At 51.8% G+C, this 17,318-nt stretch overlaps 1 protein-coding gene across 1 annotated transcript; it reads right to left on the bottom strand.

Moving 5' to 3' along the window:
* Positions 1 to 406: 406 nt before the first annotated feature.
* LOC124666675 (suppressor of mec-8 and unc-52 protein homolog 1-like) lies at positions 407 to 11,775 on the bottom strand. The gene is made up of 15 exons (XM_047204010.1): positions 11,735 to 11,775; positions 11,105 to 11,468; positions 10,967 to 11,015; positions 10,565 to 10,648; positions 10,358 to 10,461; positions 3,362 to 3,448; positions 3,232 to 3,285; positions 2,962 to 3,057; positions 2,442 to 2,569; positions 2,192 to 2,318; positions 2,030 to 2,089; positions 1,830 to 1,937; positions 896 to 990; positions 747 to 798; positions 407 to 646 (listed from the first exon to the last, which is right to left on the bottom strand). The coding sequence occupies exons 1-15, from the start codon at positions 11,773 to 11,775 to the stop codon at positions 548 to 550; spliced, it is 1,548 nt and encodes a 515-aa protein (XP_047059966.1). The 3' UTR covers positions 407 to 547.
* Positions 11,776 to 17,318: the final 5,543 nt, after the last annotated feature.

Here is a 17,318-nt window from a genome sequence, read left to right as displayed (position 1 = left end):
AGCATATAATACCGGTGGATTAAGAACTGTGCACTGAGGAAAACCCCCATGAGAAATCCGGACGGGTAAAAAAAAACTGAAATCCCAAGCGGGGCCTAAGGTTATGTCGGTCTCCATAATCAGACTGGATGTTACAAGCAAAGTTGAACTTTGTTAATATATAGGATTATTCATTTTTATAAACATGATGTAGAGTTGTAGATTTAAACTGGATTACAGTTTTGTTAAGAAATAGTTTTATCTTACTGGAAAATTTCAGGGTTATCTTTTTAAAATTAATTCATGCCAGTAGCAACGTACGGGCATTGAACTAGTATATGATACTATGAGAATATACCAAAGTTCAGTACGTTACACAAACCAAATATGATACAATGAAAATATACTGAACTTCAGTCGCCACCAAGTTCTGTACATTACACAAATCAAATACATCCTCTTAAATAGCACTTGGAACATGGCTGGATAATATGGTCCCTAAAAGCTACATGATCAGATCTCGACAAATAAAAAAAGCTACATGACCAGAAAAGATGAATGAACATACTTAATCCTTCCATAACTTCATCATACAGTCTACGGCATAGGTGGCAACCAAGTTCCTGTGAGGGTGGTGCGCAATGCCAATCACATCCTCTTCATGGACCTGCAAAAATCCATGTCAAGAGTAAGGCGTTGCTGAGTATTTCGATAACAGCAGTACAAAACAACCAGGTGAATATTTTGATCTGATGTATCCTATAAACCTTCATTAGATTCTCCAGCTTCCCCGACTGTTGGCTAAAGCAATACAATTTCCTACACAAAAAAGAAAGAGAACACTCACTGAGCATGAAGCCACGGAAAAGCAGCATGAATGAAAAATGTAATAAACAACTTTATCACAATATCCCACATGTCTTCACCAACACAATATATCCATTCTCCTTTCGGTGAAACTGAAGCTGCAACAAAATCTCCTTTCCGTTCAGACGAGAAACTCTTTACAACCTGCAACAATTTTTCAAGGCAAGAAATAGCAATAAGGTAAAATTCATGAAAATGCCCAGTACTATGGATACATTTGGTACTAGAAGTCCATTCTCCTTCTCTACCATTTCGCAAACTAGCCTATTCCTCATTTAATTGCGATTTTTCCATCGCAGATTATAGAGTGAATTCAACACAGCACGATTAAACTGCAATGCACTTCCTTAGACACCACTCCAGAATGACGGAGATCCTTTTAAGGCCCAAGAAAGATAAGTTTTAGGATTCAACAAAGATAACTTCGAGCCTTGGAGATGGCAAAGATCTACCCTAGTCCTTTTAGAAAAAGATCATTGAAATTATAGGTATCCTTGGTTTGATGCCAAATTTTGGCTTGCCGATGTGTGCGCAAGCTCAAAAGATAGGCTATCAATTGGTTGGCTACCAAATTGCTTGCCAAACGCTAAAAAGTTGACAAGATTTTACATGGCCGAATATTGGCTGGCCAACTTTCGGCTGCAAACCAAGCATATGTAATTTTTCATATTTTCGTTGGATTTGCGATATCCTAACTATCCTGGTAGATTTCCTCCTAAACCAGTATTTCTTCTTTATGAGGCAGTTTTTCATATATCATCCTAAAAGGTGTCTTAGTTGGTATAAAACGGAAAAAACTGTATTTTAAGTTCGTAAATGATACAGGGAAAGTCTGTTCATGAGATACATTTAGGGTGTTATCATTGTGAGAAAACAGACTTTCAGGTAAGTCGGTACATAAGTGAAGCAATATTTCTGTGTGCTACATAACTTTTTCAAGAACAAGAAACAGAAGTTGAATAACATAAAGGGATCTGAAGTACCTGTCCTTGTAAAGTCATGATGAATATTGACGAAGACTTGTTGCAGACAACAATGTGATCACTGTTCTTTGGAAATAAGTGGACAGAGTTAACAACTGCATCTCCTCCCTGGAAATTAAGATATACATGTGGATAAGAAAGCATGACTGAAAACCTAAACAAATTTATAAAAGAGCTTAGAAAGTGTGATAAATAAATACCCTCAAAGGAGGAGGAGGCTTGAATGATTGCAAAAGGTCTGCTGTTTTCAAATCCCATACCTACATCAAGAAATCATAAATGAATGTGCAGACGGTTGTATACCATACAGATCATCAAATAAGAGAAATTGAAGATTAAAGAATGTTAGTTATTGTCTGCACCTTAACAGTACAATCACTTGAAGCTGTGATAACACGAGTACCATCGGTAGAAAAGATGCCATTGTTCACAAATGAGGTGTGACCACTGAATTCTTTTAGCATCTTCCCTGACTGAAGGCAGTGGATTCTGCAAAATGACAAGAAACCTTGCATATGATTGCAAATTCAAATTGGTGATATATGATAACTGTCCCACTCAAAACAGGTAAATTTTGTAAATTCAAATTGATGGTATACGATTGTAAGAAACCTTGCAGTAGTGTCAAAAGAGGTACTCAATATCTGAGATTCATCACGTGAAAATGTTACGCTTGTAACACCTCTCTCATGTGCATTCTCGAGCCGCTGCAAGCACTCCCCAGTTTGAATACACCAAACCTGCAAGTCGGTGAAAAGAAACAATTGAATATGGCACTGCAATTCTTCTCTCACCAGACAGTTATGACAGGTGAAACAATGACCCAAAGGTTTAAGAAATTAGTTAATCACATGTATTGACTAATAATGTAATTCCGCCAAATGATTGTGTCGTCAAACATCAGATGACCAATGAAAACTTTAATCCAAGAAGGCTGGTGTCAACCATGGATAGATGTACTAAATATGACTGGAACTCGTAGGTGCAAGAAAAAATATGTAACAGTTAACATATGCCAGCGAATGACATAAATGCCGTAACTACTCTAAACATGGAAGCGGGAATGAATATCGGTTGCTGCAGGTGTTTTTTTTGTGTGTGTGGGTGGGGGGGGGGGGGGGAGTGCCAGTACCTTAATTTCTCCATCCGCTGATCCAGATGCAAGTCTATCAGACAGTCTACTAAAATCAACACAGAGCACAGCCACCTCATGCATCATAAAGCTTTCCTAAAAAGTGTATTAAACAAATGTTTTGCAGAACATTAACAATCCTGTGGTATCTAAAGTAAGAGAACATTGCTTATTTGTCACTCTAAAGCTACACATCTTGAATAGCTTAACTATGTATAATAACAAATCGTTTTAATTCCATGTGAAACATGGAAAGCTCCATGGCCTTACATCGGTTTGATACAGAAGATCCTTTGTTAGCTTGCCGCTAGTATAATCCCATACCTGAAATTTTTAATGAAATTTAGCCAACCTACACAAAAAGAACTAACCTAAAAAAAACAAGTAACAACCAACTTACTTCGATGATTCCATCCGTCAAGCATGAAACAAGGAACTGACCATTGGGTGAGAATCGAGCACACTCAGCATGGGTTCTCTTCCCCAACTGAAATAAAAACAAAATTTCATAGTGTGTTTCTATATCATCCTTTCATGCAAGTGAAGATGGTAGAACTTTCAACTACATATGCACGAGCACATGTTATAGCGTTTTTGTATAAATGTTTTCTAAAGATTTGACCACCATAATGTCCCAAGCATAATCAGAGTGCCCATTTAATTAAGCTAATTAAAGGATCATATCATTAATTAGTTGTGTCAATGTTCTTCTCTTAACAAGTTAAGTGAGAAATTATCTTTTTAGGCTTCTCAAAGTCTTCTCTTAACGAGTTATGGTGTGCTTTAATCTAACTTCTGTAGTTCCTTCCTGGCTGAAAATATAAAAGAGCAGCGCCATGGGAGGAGCCCACGCACGTCACCCGCAAACGCGCGCGGGGGCACCGGGGCGGCAAGAGGGCTGCGGCGAGGGCGGCGGCGCGCGAGGTCGGGGCCTTCGCGGACTTCCACGGCCTCTGCTTGCTTTGCATGCAGCCGGGGCACCGCGCCGTCGACTGCACCACGGGACCTGTCTGCCTGCGGTGCGGCGAGATGGGCCACATGGCACGTGAGTGTTCGCTGCCACGCCCGCCGAGGCCACCGTCGCCGCCAGGAGGAGAAGAGCCGGCGCGGAAGAGGTTGAACGACGAGGGGTGCGGCCGTCGTATGGGTGAGGGCGCCGGCGACTTCCGCGCGCGTGCGCCGGACGTCCGCCAGGCTGCCGCTGAGCCGCGCGCGCGACACCGGGAGGTGGCCCCTGCTGCGCGCGCGACACCGGGAGGTGGAGCCGCGTCGCGTGGACGCCCCGCTCGGGCTCGACGGCGGCCCTCGCCGTGCGGCGGCTGCACCTGCCCCTGCGGGCGCGCCTCGCCGTGATGCTGGAACGCAGAGGATGCGCCAAGGTGACTCCTTTGCGCGCCAGGTTGTGCCGGGTGACCGCGCGTTGCCAGAGCGCGGTGACCGCGCACCGCGCGCTACACCTGACCGTGCCGTGGCCCCTGTGCTGCCGGTGGCTCGCCAGGACGTCGAGGCGCGGCCACGCAGGGGGTGGATGAGCAGCTCGTTCCCCTCGGCCTGCGCACACCGGCGGCGGGAGGCAAACTCGCACGGCGCCCTGCCCGTGCTGTGTGCGTGCTCCCTCGCACGCCGGAGATGGACGCGGCGGAGGAAGCCCTATCGAGGGCCCTCCTGGCGGTGATCATCGGCGTGCTCAGGGCAGTCACCACTGAGGAGGTCACGATGGCGCTGGAGGACACCTACGGGCTCGTGCCGGGGACCTTCTCCGTCCATTGCCACAGGCCGGAGGACTTCCTCATGTTCTTCGCAGAGCGGGAGGACCGCGACAGGGTGCTCAGAGACGGCGTGCTGCCTCGCCGTACTTCAGACTGCTGCTCCGTCCGTGGTCGCGGCGCACGCATGCGGCGTCTGGTGGTCTCTGCGTTCATACGGAGATTGAGATCGAAGGCGTACCGGCCAACGCATGGAGCTTGGCCAGGGCGGAGGCGGTGCTCGCTCCGTCGGCCTGGGTGGAGCGGCTTCACCCGCTCACCAGGTCCCGTGCGGACATGGGCGTGCTCTGGCTCACCGCCTGGTGCCTCGACCCGGCCTCGATCCCGCGGGAAGCAGACCTCCACGTCGTCGAACCGGATGATCCTCCGTCGTTGGCGGACATGGCGGCGCCGGCACAGGCTATCGTCCCCCCGCACATCAACACATTGGTGTACCCCTTGCTGATTCACGTCACGCGCACGGTGGACTTCCGGCGGCCTATACCCGGTGGTGCTGCGGATGGTGGTGGCTACGGCGGCCCTACTCCGGCTTGGCCGACGCGGCGCCAATACTAGTACACACATGGCATGCCCGACGTCCTCCCCGGCTCCGGCGGTGGCGGCGGGTCGGCTGACCAGGTTGGCACCAGCAGGGGAGGGTCCACGCGGACGCTGGCTTCTGGCGTCGTCGTTGGGGGCCCGACCCTGGCTGAGCCGCGACAAACTATCCAGGGAAAGAAGAAGAAGAGGGAGGGCCGGAAGGTGCAGGCCATCAGGGAGAAAGCAGCTTTGGCTGCTGCAGAAAGCGCCGGAGCTGCGCAGGGTGAGGCTGTCGCTGCTGCCAGCGAGCCGTTGGGCTTGGTCAAAAAGGGCGGCGCAGCGGGTGCGGCGCGTGAGGGAGAATAAGACAACGACGGGCGTAAGCAGTCGATGTTGGATGCAGGGCACAGGGGCACGGGTGCGGAGCTTCTGGTGGGGTCCATGGTGGTCCTACCAGCTGCCGCTGCCGTCCCTACTCAGCCACGCCACGAGCCCCCTTCGGTCCAAGTCTTGGATGGGCAAAACCCTAGCGACAGGAGGGTGCTGCTATCCTCGACGATGGAGGAGACACATGCATGCGACGGGGCCGCCATGTTGGGCTCCCCTGATGGGCCAAGCACTGGCGCCCCCGGCCAGGTCACGTCTTCATCGCCGCATGGGCCGTTGCTGCAAGGCTTGGACGCTGCGGGCCCAAGGTAGGGGGTTCGACCCAGCTCCAGGTGCTCGCGCGGGAAAGTTCCCAGTTTCAAACACTGGACCAGGCTATTCGTGCTGCTACTGTCTCCCCGGAGGAGCGCGCTGACCCCGAGGTTCCCAACCTGTGCCTGAGCCCGGTGATCCAGCTGGTTGACGTCCGTACCTCGGATGGCGCCACGGATGTTGACGTTGAGGACGATGAGAGGGTGGACGAGGAAATTGTCATGGAGCCGCCACCGGTTCGCACCATGGCCTCCTCTCCACCACCTGCCCCAAGCCCGTCGGTGTGCCGCTTTGCCTCGCCACCTATGGTGTTCCAAAGAGCGCGGCAGCCGCCCCTCCCAAGGTTGCAGCCTGCTTCGGCGAGACCCCGGACGCTTGGGGAGTTTCTCACAACGGCGAAGTCGCGCTCGGATGCACTTCTTCAGACCCCGGCTGTTCGACGCAGGCTAGTTGAGCTTAACTTCCAGCCGCGGCGCAGCTCACGGTTCGCAGGGCAACCTGGTGGTCTAAACGCAGAGATGAAGGCGGTGCGAAACCTCATGCACAAGCTGGGCCTTCTCAAGGGGGATGAGGCGCCATCAGAGGCTGCCCTGGAAGCCTACCATAAGATGTACGAGCTCCCCCTGACGGATGACATGATTGAGGCAATCGCGGAGTTTTACGGGTGGTCGCTCTCGACGATCAGAGGCTGCTCCCCACCACAGCTGGGGATGACGGGTGGTCGCCTCATTGAGGCCTGACCCCTGACGGTGGTCCACGGGTGTTGCGACGTTCCAATGTTGTACGAACCTAAGGTGTTGGTGGCCAATGTGCGAGGCCTCAATGATCGCGCAAGGCGTTCGGGTGTTAGGAGTGTAGTGAACACTACGGGTGCGTCCATTGTATGTCTCCAGGAGACAAAGCTATTTGTTGTAACCCTTGCTATCGTTAATGAAGCGCTAGGCGTAGAGTTTGATGCTTACTTCTGCTTGCCGGCGGTTGATACTCGGGGAGGGATCATCGTGGCTTGGACTAGCCGGGTGGTGCAGCTCGACAGCGCCCACTACGGGGCTAACAGTGTCACAGCGAGGGTCTCCCCTGTGGGTGGTGGCTCGGGATGGTGGCTGACTTCTGTCTATGGTCCACAGGCTGAGGCTGACAAGGTCGCCTTTCTGGAGGAACTCCGCGACGTCCGCAGGGGTCATCCGGGACCGTGGGCGCTCTGCGGGGATTTTAACCTGATCTACCGCGATGAGGACAAAAACAACGGTAACCTCAACCGTAGGATGATGGGCAGATTTCGACGCTTCCTGAACGACTGTGAGCTGAAGGAGATCAGCCTTCACGGACGCCGCTACACGTGGTCGAACGAGAGGGAAACTCCCACCCTCGTACGGTTGGATCGGGTGTTCGTCACAGCTGCTTGGGAGGAGTTGCATAACAGCTGCATGTTGCGCTGCTTGGCGACGGTGGTGGCTGACCATTGCCCACTCCTCTTGGACTGTACCACCAAGTCCACGGGTCCGAAGCGGTTCCAGTTTGAACGCTTATGGCTACGCTTAGAGGGCTTCGAGGAGGTGGTGCGGGGCGCCTGGGATGTTGTGGAGGGGGACCCAGACCCCTTCCGGTGGCTCACCGCAAAGCTGAAGCGCACGGCGCGCAGTCTAATGAGCTGGAGCGACAAGAAGGTCGGATGTGTCAAACTGCAGCTGATGATAGCGCGGGAAGTGGTGTTGAGGTTGGACGTAGCCATGGAATCTAGACGGTTGTCGTTGGACGAACGCCGACTCAGGGCCCACCTCAAACACGCTTACATGGGCCTGGCTTCTCTGGAGCGTACCATGGCAAGGCAGCGAGCCAAGATTGTGTGGCTTAAGGAGGGGGACGCCAACATGACCTTCTTCCATCAGCACGCGGCTTATCGCCGCCAGAAGAACGTGATCCATAGCCTACAGGTTGGAGGCGCGGTCATCTCTGACCATGCGACTATGGCTGATGCGGCTTTCACTCACTTTGAGGGTTTGCTTGGAACCTCGGTGGAAAGGCAGCATTCCCTGGACTTGGACTTCCTGGACACCCACTCGGAAGACCTCTCGAAGCTGGAGGCGGGGTTCACGGAAGCCGAGATCTGGGAGGTGATTCGGCGACTGCCAGCGGGCAAGGCACCTGGACCCGACGGGTTCACGGCTGAGTTTCTTCAAAAGTGCTGGGGAGTGGTAAAAGGTGACTTCATGGCGGCCTTCGACAAGCTGTTCACGCTGTGCGGGCGAGGGTTCCAGGGCCTTAACCAGGCCCTGTTGATCCTGTTGCCTAAGCGTCCGGATGCGGCTGCGCTTGGCGACTACCGGCCGATCAGCCTAATCCATATCTTCGCCAAGCTGGTTGCTAAGGCGATGGCCACTCGCTTAGCCCCTCGGATGGAGTCGTTGGTGGATCGCAACCAATGCGCTTTCATTCGCAAATGTTGTATCCATGACAACTTCATGTTGGTTCAGCAGACAGCTAGATTCCTCCACCGGGAGAAAGAGCCGCGTGTGATGCTCAAACTAGACATTGCACGCGCCTTTGACTCCGTCTCTTGGGGTTTCCTCTTGGAGATCCTCCGCAAGTTAGGGTTTGGACCAAGGTTCCGCGAACTGGTGTCCATCCTCCTATCCACTGCGAGTACGCGGGTGTTGCTCAACGGCGAGCCAGGCCCCCCGTTTTGGCACCGACGGGGCCTGAGACAGGGTGACCCCTTGTCGCCAGCGCTGTTTGTTCTGATGATGCACTCGCTCAACAGGATGTTGGCCAAGGCGATCGAGCTGGGGGTGCTGAGACGCTTAGCGCGGCGGGACCTGGTGTCACTTTATGCGGACAATGTGGTAATCTTCTGCCACCCAGATGAGACGGAGTTGCGGGCTGTCCGCGGTATCCTGGAGCTCTTTGGGCATGCATCAGGTCTGCGTACCAACTTCGCTAAATGCTCCGTATCACAGATCGCTTGCTCGGATGCGGAGGCTGCGGGCGCAGCTGAACTCATGGAGTGTCAGCTTGCGCCGTTCCCGGTGAGATACCTTGGCATCCCTCTGTCTATCAGGAGGCTGACGGCTGATGCATTCCAGCCCCTGGTGGACCGCCTGGCTGACAAACTACCCACCTGGAGGGCATCGATGATGCCTAGGGCGGGACGTTTGGCGCTGATCCGTTCGGTCCTCGCAGCGATCCCTCTGCACCATGTGCTGGGCCTCCACAAAAAGGCTCTGAAGCAGGTGAATAAGATCCTGCGTGGATTCCTTTGGGCTGGTAGGGCGGATGCCAACGGGGGGCACTGCAACGTCAACTGGGCGCGGGTGTGTAGGCCGCTGCGGCTGGGAGGCTTGGGCATCCAGACCTCGCGCGTACCGCCATCAGTGGATCTGGAGGATGCGTACTGACCCCTGCGACCTTGGCGCGGGCTGGACATGCATTTCTCGAAGACGGAGCTGGATGTCTTCGCGGCCTCCACCTCCATGGTGGTTGGCAATGGGGAATCCGCCCTCTTCTGGGAGGACAGGTGGTTGGATGGCAGGTCCATCATAGAGATGGCGCCGAAGGTATACGCTCTGGTGCCGAAATGTAGGCGGAAGTCACGCACGGTCCGAGGCGTTGGTTGAACGCTCCTGGATCCCCGACATAGTTGGGGCACCGAGCGCCCTAGCACTGTGGCAATACGTTCAGCTGTGGGGCCGGCTCAGAGACACCCAGCTTGTGGCGGGTCCGGACAGGTTGGTTTGGCGATGGACGACGGATGAACGGTATTCGGCCGGTTCCTGCTACGACACCCTCTTCCAGGGGGCGATCATCTCAGGTTCATGGAAGCTTAACTGGAAATCATGGGCGCCGCCAAGGGTGAAGTTCTTTAGCCTGGACGGGGGAGAGACTGGCACGGCGCGGCCTTCCGCATGCGCCTAGGTGCCCGCTCTGCGACCAATCTGTCGAGACCATGAGCCACCTGCTCACAGGATGCTGCTTCTCCAGGACGGTTTGGTTTGAGGTTCTGTCGTGGATTCGATCCACCGCAGGCCCTCCCATGGCTGAGGGTGACTTCGCGGAGTGGTGGTCGCTGGTTGTGCGGACCACCCCTCGCCAGCTACGCAAGGGCACTTCGTCGGTGATCATGCTTACGGCATGGTGGATTTGGAAGCACCGGAACGCGGCAGTCTTTGACAACACGCGGCCCTCGGTGGCATCCTTGTTCAACGACATCGTGGCCGAGGCGCGGGAATGGGCGGACGCGGGAGCCCGGGGTGTGCACCAGCTGCTCCCCTAGATTAGTTTTTCTTTTTATTGGGTTGAGTTGTACGGCGTGTTGTGTCCGTCCTCGGACTTGTACATAAACTCTTCTTTATCTATCAATGCATCGAAACAAAACGCTTCGCGAAAAAAGAATAGTGATACAACCAAAATATCACCTTTATTTGATGTGACAAAGTAGTAGGATATGCCTCTTCTTCATCTTGCTTCATTGCAGCGGTTCCTCTGAATGAATCGAACTGGGTGTCAGGTGGTAATAAGCCTATGCAACAGGAACAAGAAAAAGGGAGCTAGGATGAGTTCACGCTTGACATACTGAGAACATTGCAGTACCACAGGTTAATAGTGTGCGACCAACAAAGTACCTTGGTGCTGTTGCCATTTCAAAGCCTGGGTAATCAGTGTCACTAGCCGAACTGGTGGGACTACTGAAACTTCGGAAGCAATAGCTGACATTGTAAGGATGGTGAAAAGGTAGTAGCGAGGATCAGGAAGACAGAACTTGGAGGGAAGCTATTATTGCAACAGGTAGTACATGTCTATGAGCATTGCAAACTTTAAATCATCCATGAATAAGGACCAGTAGCTCCTATTCATCAATGTATTCAACTACGAACTTAAGTTGATTTAAATGTTGTTCAATGCAATATATCACATTCTAAAAGTGTGGCATATCTCAGAATCAAGAAGCATACGTGTACTATGCATAAGTATATGAGTCATTTATATATAATATGCCTCCCAATGATCACAATAAGCATCCTCACCTTGGGCAATCTGCGCACGACGGTTTTCCTTGGTGGACTGCTGGTAAGCCTGTTAAGGAAGACATCGCAGCAATTGCCAGTTAAGAAAAATAGCATAGCAAATTAACAAATACTAGATAGCAAGGTAAAGCTACTAACCTTATTGGGATCAAAGTATGTGCAGACAAGGAGGTGCTCTAGTCGGCGGTAGCGTTCAGGTTCCTCCTGTTTCATGACGCCCATCACCTGGGTCTGGTGAAGGATAGCACGGGCGGAGTCGAGCTCACCTAACTCTACCATCTCCAGAACAATCTGCTCGTAGAGGTTCTCAAGCTTCTTGCGTGGCAGGTTGAGCTGGGCGACCTGCAGCAGCACGGCACCCCAGCAGCCAGCATTGATGTTGGCGATGAAGGTGTCCATGCTGTCGCCCGTGTTGTGCAGTACCTGGTACTCGTTCTGCAGCGTCTGGAACGTCTGGGGCAGCGAGTTCTCCTTGCAGAACTGAAGCATCATCTTCACCACGCTGCATCAATGGATGCAAGAAACAGATTCAATATCCAGCTTCCCATATTTTCTTCTTTTCTGGTAGCTAATGCTATAGGGCTAGCAAAGAGTATTGAAATCGCAGTTTCCTAATTGACTGTGCATGCCCTAGTAGATTGAAGAGGCTAGGAGTAGATGCACCCGTGCGGAGATGGGCGGATTCAAGGAACAGCGCTAGGGTTTGGGATTGTTTAGTTGATTTCACTACTGTAAGGTATAGGGCATGTAGAGGAAGAGGGTACGTACTAGCCAGCCTCGATCTCGAGGGCGGACGCCGAAGACGCCATCTGCCGATCTGCGGCCGGCGGCGGATGAGCGGAGAGGGGAATAGCTGGCCTCGCGAATATAACTCTGGCGGTTTGGCCCATCGGCCAGTCCAAATATAGATTCTATTCACCGCCTTTGCGCATCGGCAAGGCCCGTTTGATAGGCTGGCCCTGTGCGTTTTAGATGGATCACAGGCCAGAAACGGCATGTTGTTTGGTAACCCGTAAATTAAATTTGTGCACCGGATAGGAAAGCTAGCTTCCATTGTTTGGTTGCCTTCTTCCAGCCTAACTTAGATGCACTGGACACGAATTAGTTGTTTGGTTGCACACATCACAGTTCTATAGTCTTACCACACTTCAAATTGGATGAGAATACCATGACATATCATGTTTTTTTTTGAGGGTACGTTTATGCGTACCAAACTTTTATAGAAGGAAGCAAAGTTTTTTACAAGAGTCAGGACCCAATGCTAATAAAGGGCTGACTAAACACACCCCTCTACACGCTTACTCTCTCCCTAAACCAACACCAGCACTAGTGCCCGCACGCGCAGCCACCCAGGACTTGAACTCATCAACAATTATGTAAGCAAGATCAACCACCGACAGCCGCTGCCTAACGTTGTTGAAAATGAAGGCATTCCGATGTTTCCACAAGGACCAACACACTGCCATGATCAGTGTATCAAAAAGCCTCCTTTCTTTACCTCTGAACTTTTTCCTCTCCTTCAACCGCCAGACCTCCAGGTTTTCATTACCATCTAGGACATCCATCCGAATTCCGACCAAGCTGAAGCAACGAAACCAGACTTCCCTGGCAACCACACAACCAAGGAGAATATGATCCAAAGTGTCAGCTTCCAATAGACAGACGTAACAAGGCACCATAGCATCTTGCAGGACATGTCTAACATGATGATCCGAAATCCAACCTATGTACTAAAACGCAAGCCAAATGAAGAATTTGCATTTGAGCGGTGCCCGCGGTTTCCAAGTACATCTCACCGCCGCTGATCTGATGCTACCTTGACAGAGGGCCATATAAGTTTCCTTAGCCGAGTATTGGTTATTAGTCGCACATGGCAAACTATGGCTAAAGTGGACAATACTAACCATACCAACATCATGCTAAATGAAACAAGCAATACATGGCAACTGTGGACATCACAAGGGCTAGCAAGATCATGATAAGTCAAAACATTTGGGACAAACAAGGAATGGAAAATGTGGCACCCTAGCAAGATCATGCTAACTCAGCACATTTGGGACTAACCCATGTGAACGGATATAGGCACGACTAGAGGGGGTGAATAGAAGCTATGTCAAGTTTTACCCTTTTCGATTTTAGGCGTAGCGGAAGTAAAGGTGATATCTTTCTCCTAGTATGGTGATCCTAGTATGATGTAATACAAGGAACATGTAAATCAAGTAACAAGCTGGTGTTAGGGAAGCGAGACAATCGGGCGGGCAGTAGCGGAGACGCGACGCGATGTATTTACCACAATTCCTCCCACAAAACGGAGTACTCCTGCGTTGAGGAGGTGTGGACCACAAACTTTCCAACAACCACGAAGGCTTCCCTTGTTCCTCGTGAAAACCCCACAAAGGAGTCTTCGCCTCTCCACTATCAAGGCCGGTCGAGGCGGCGGTTCCTTCACACGAGGTTAGGACGAGCTCCACAACAGCCGGAGGCTCCCAACACCCTATGGTACTATTACAACACCAATCTAGTCTCCATAGGGGCTCATCTTCAATAGATCCCACAAAGGAACCCTAGGTTACAAGATCCACAAAGGACTAGGTGGGATTGGCGAATTCTTTCTTGGTGGAAGTGTAGATCGGGACCTCCTCCTTAACTCCTCAAAATATGGGCTTGATTGGTTGGATGGGGAGGTAGATCCTCTAGGTAGGAGCTCAGCAACAATGGAGGAGAGAGAGTGGAAAAGATCTCTATCGATCTGGGGAAGAAGATCCCCTTTTATAGAGGTCCTTAGATCCAACCGTTATGTCCGGTTTTCGCACAACCGGTACTACCGCTTTGTGAAGCAGTACTACCGCCCTGGGGCTCACAGATGCCTCTGGAGAAGGACACGTGGGGCACAACCGGTAATACCGGTGCAAGTAGCGTCAAGGTACCGGTATGGGTTATGTGTGCCCTGGACGCATGGCTGGTACCAGAGCGGTACTGAGCCCGGTATCACCGCACGTCTCCCTTAACCGGTACCTGACTGGTACTACCTCGTTTCACCATCAAGGGTGACTCAAGTGGTAGTGCCGGTTGGGGTACCGGCAAGGGTTTTGTGTGCTCAGCCGAAAAGGCGGTATCGCCAGCGGTACCTCGATCGGTACTACCAGTCCCAAAATGGAGCGGTAGTACCGTCAGCAAGGTTCCAAGTTGACGTGTACCTCGTGCTGATAGCTGTAGCGGTACTGCCGCAACCAGCACCGGTACTACCGGTTTAGCAGAAACTTGTTTCTTTTCAAAATCTCTCCAACCACGTCCCTCGCGATACACACAAAAAACCAGAAAACCTATCAACTATGCCTATTGATGACTATAGCTTCGATCTTGATCTTCCGACCTTGAGGTGTTCAACGAGAACACCGTGTACCTACAAATCTTCAAAGCAACTATGCACACGGCGAAATACACTCTAGTGTTGTTATCAAACAGACAAAACTACATGGGAAGACTTTGCTCTTTCAATCTCCTCCTTGTTGGTGTTTGATGACAACACAAGAATTTGCAATATAGAACAAGATATTATGATGAGATCGAAGTTTGCAAAATATAGACGGAGCTCCCCCTAGATGTGTGCATAATAGAAATATGCATTTGAATAAAAATGAACATCATCCTAGGAACAAAACTCCCCCTAGATTTGAAATATCAAGCACATACGCAACACAAGGATATACATAACAAGATATATAGCATATGCACTACTCGATGCAACACAAATAGATACAAGGAGTTTGGGTACATGAATTATACCTTTGCCTTGAGAAAACGCAAACTCCAACATATATGCCTCCATTGAGATGGTGTAGCCAATAGATATGAATACCGAAACCCAAAATTTAGGCACACCATAATTAAGTCTATTACAAACCGAGGTCCACGAATAGAATAGAGTTCAAACACGAATAAAGTTCACGATAACTAGTGGTAAAAGTGATGACAAGGCCGAAAATACCAAAACGAAGCACCAAGCCCTTGGCATCAACCCATGCAAATTCACGTTCCTAATAGATCAACTTCTCCCCCTTCGGTATCGGAACAACAAAAAGGGAGAAGGAGCATGCTAGCGTCCTAACGAGATCACTCTTCATCCTCATCCTCGTCACCTTCATCCTCCTCGTCCTCATTCCCCTCGTCCTCATTCTCCTTGTCGTCATCTTCACCTTCTTCTTCATACTGAGCTTGAGCGCAAGTTGGAGATGAACAATCCCATGGGTCATGTCCTTCAGGAATGGAGTCTTCGGAGCTTGTCCCCTTGTGCTTGGATTTCCATTCTTCAGGAGGCGTGATGATTTTCTCGGAACCATCAGAGACGGGAAGTCCCATATGAGTTATAATAGCCTTTTGGCGTTGGTGGATCTTCTTGCTTTGCTGTCGTGGATATGACCACGGCAGGTGCTACATGGTGCAGCACTTCGTTGATGCGGGGGCAAGGGAACACAGCCATCTGCGGAACGAGGTGCACAAGACGCAAGGTTTTACCCAGGTTCAGCCCCTCCAGAGAGTAAAAGGCCTACGTCCAGCTAGATCTATTGCTCAGTGGAGAAATTACAATGGGGGGGGCTCAGTCGGCGGCTACGCCAAGAGCTATGAGGGGGAGATTGGATCTCCGATGAGGTGTCCTTCTAGGGTTTAGCTCGGGGGTTTATATAGGCACCCCCGATCTAGGGTTACATGAAGATAAGTCTGAATCATATCAGTTGCTACTAATCTGGGATTCGTCGCTCCTCTTGCAAGTAAACTCCTCCTCCAGTCGCATGGGCCTAGCGTCCAGTCGGCCCATCCAAGGGTTTTACCCCAGTCGCTCCGGGGCCTAGTCACCCAGTCGCTTGGGCGACTTGCAACCTCCTTGGGCCCTTAACCCCATGGCGAGTGGGACTAGTGACACACCCCCCTAGGGCATATCCCCATCAGTAGTCCCCGAGAGCGGTGATGATGAAGCGTGGGCTTGATGCGGGTCTTGAAGAGGCGCGGCGATGGATCGAAGCGAGTCATCATCGGGCTCCTGAAAAACGAAGCAGAGGACTAGGTCCCAGTCTTCAGTCGCCAAGGGCTAGTCGACGTTTGCCAATCGTCATAGGACAGTCGGCGTTGGCCAGTCGTCGTAGGACAGTCGGCTTTGGCCAGTCGTCATTTGCCAGTCGGCGTCTGTCCCCCGTGGAGACACGTGGAGCCTCCAACGGCTAGATTCACGTTGACCGAGGCGCGAGCCGTTGCCGCGCAGTTGACCGTTGGATTTGACGTGACTACTAACGGCTACGTAGCCCAATCCAGCGCAAATCTCGGCTGTTGATCTCCGGGCGGCGATTTCGGAATAGCTTTGAAGGGTGGATCTCATTCCATAATTCGGGCGAGTGTGGCAGTATAAAGGGTCACCCCAAGAATTAGGGCTCCTCTCACCGCCGCACTCCTCTTTCATTCTCTCCTACTCTTCTCCTCATTCGAGCTCAGAGCGCATCAATGGCGGCCAAAGGTTGGGGCAAGTCCAAGGTCACCCGGGAGTCTCTCCTCCCGTACATCGTTGTGGCGATTATCCCCGAGTTCAAGCACGAGCGATGGAGGGTGCCGGCGGTGAACGAGGTGGAGCCGCGCCTGAGGCAGGGGGAGTTCATTATCATCATGAGCTTCCTCGACCGTGGCTTCGCGCTCCATACCTCCGATTACTTGCGGCAACTCCTAGCCTTATATCGCATCAAGATCTCCGATCTCAGGCCGCACAGCGTCCAGCAGATCGCGCTGTTTGTGGCGCTGTGTGAGTGCTACCTGGGCTGCCCGCCCTACTTCCCATTGTGGGTGTCGATCTTCCATGGGCGGGCGACCCGGGCGAGCAAAAGCGACCAATCGCTTATCCCGAACGGCGGGATCACATTCCAAGTGAAGTCCGGGGAGAGCTTCATCGACATGGTGCTCCCAAAGAAGGCGCAATCGCAATGGCGTCGGTTTTGGTTCTACGCCCTGGAGCACACTCGGCCTGGGGAAGTTCACATTCCCCAGTACTCACCTGAACCGAGTGTCCCCCGACGCCTCAACGTGCGGTCGCTGCCGCGCGACCAGGAGGAGGTGGTGAAGGAGATGCGCCTGGCGATTCAGGCGCTGAAGAACGGCGGGCTGACGGCTGCCAACATGTACAATTGTTGGCTCGCCCGTCGCCTGATTCCCATACGCAGTCGCAGCCACTATATGTGGGAGTACGGGGGTCAGAACGACTGCACCCGTTCAACGGAGGTCGACTGGGGGGAAGACGAGTACGAGAAGGTACTCGCCAAGGTTACTACGGCCACCTTCACCTCCCTCGATGACGGGCTGCAGCCCTTCTCTG

The sequence above is a fragment of the Lolium rigidum genome, chromosome 6 (assembly GCF_022539505.1).
Source record: "Lolium rigidum isolate FL_2022 chromosome 6, APGP_CSIRO_Lrig_0.1, whole genome shotgun sequence".
In the NCBI taxonomy this organism is placed as follows: domain Eukaryota; kingdom Viridiplantae; phylum Streptophyta; class Magnoliopsida; order Poales; family Poaceae; genus Lolium; species Lolium rigidum.
Note: the sequence above shows the minus strand (reverse complement) of the source record. Positions and strands in the feature narration are given on the sequence as shown.

What these genes read in the sequence shown, in the direction of transcription:
- LOC124666675 (XM_047204010.1), bottom strand. Translation starts at nt 11,775, where the DNA reads ATGGCGTCTTCGGCGTCCGCCCTCGAGATCGAGGCTGGCTA. An exon ending in CTTTGTCACATCAAATAAAG is followed by an intron (nt 3,449 to 10,357) that starts GTGATATTTTGG and finishes TTTTTATTTCAG; the next exon opens with TTGGGGAAGAGAACCCATGC. An exon ending in AGCCTCCTCCTCCTTTGAGG is followed by an intron (nt 1,938 to 2,029) that starts GTATTTATTTAT and finishes CTTAATTTCCAG; the next exon opens with GGAGGAGATGCAGTTGTTAA.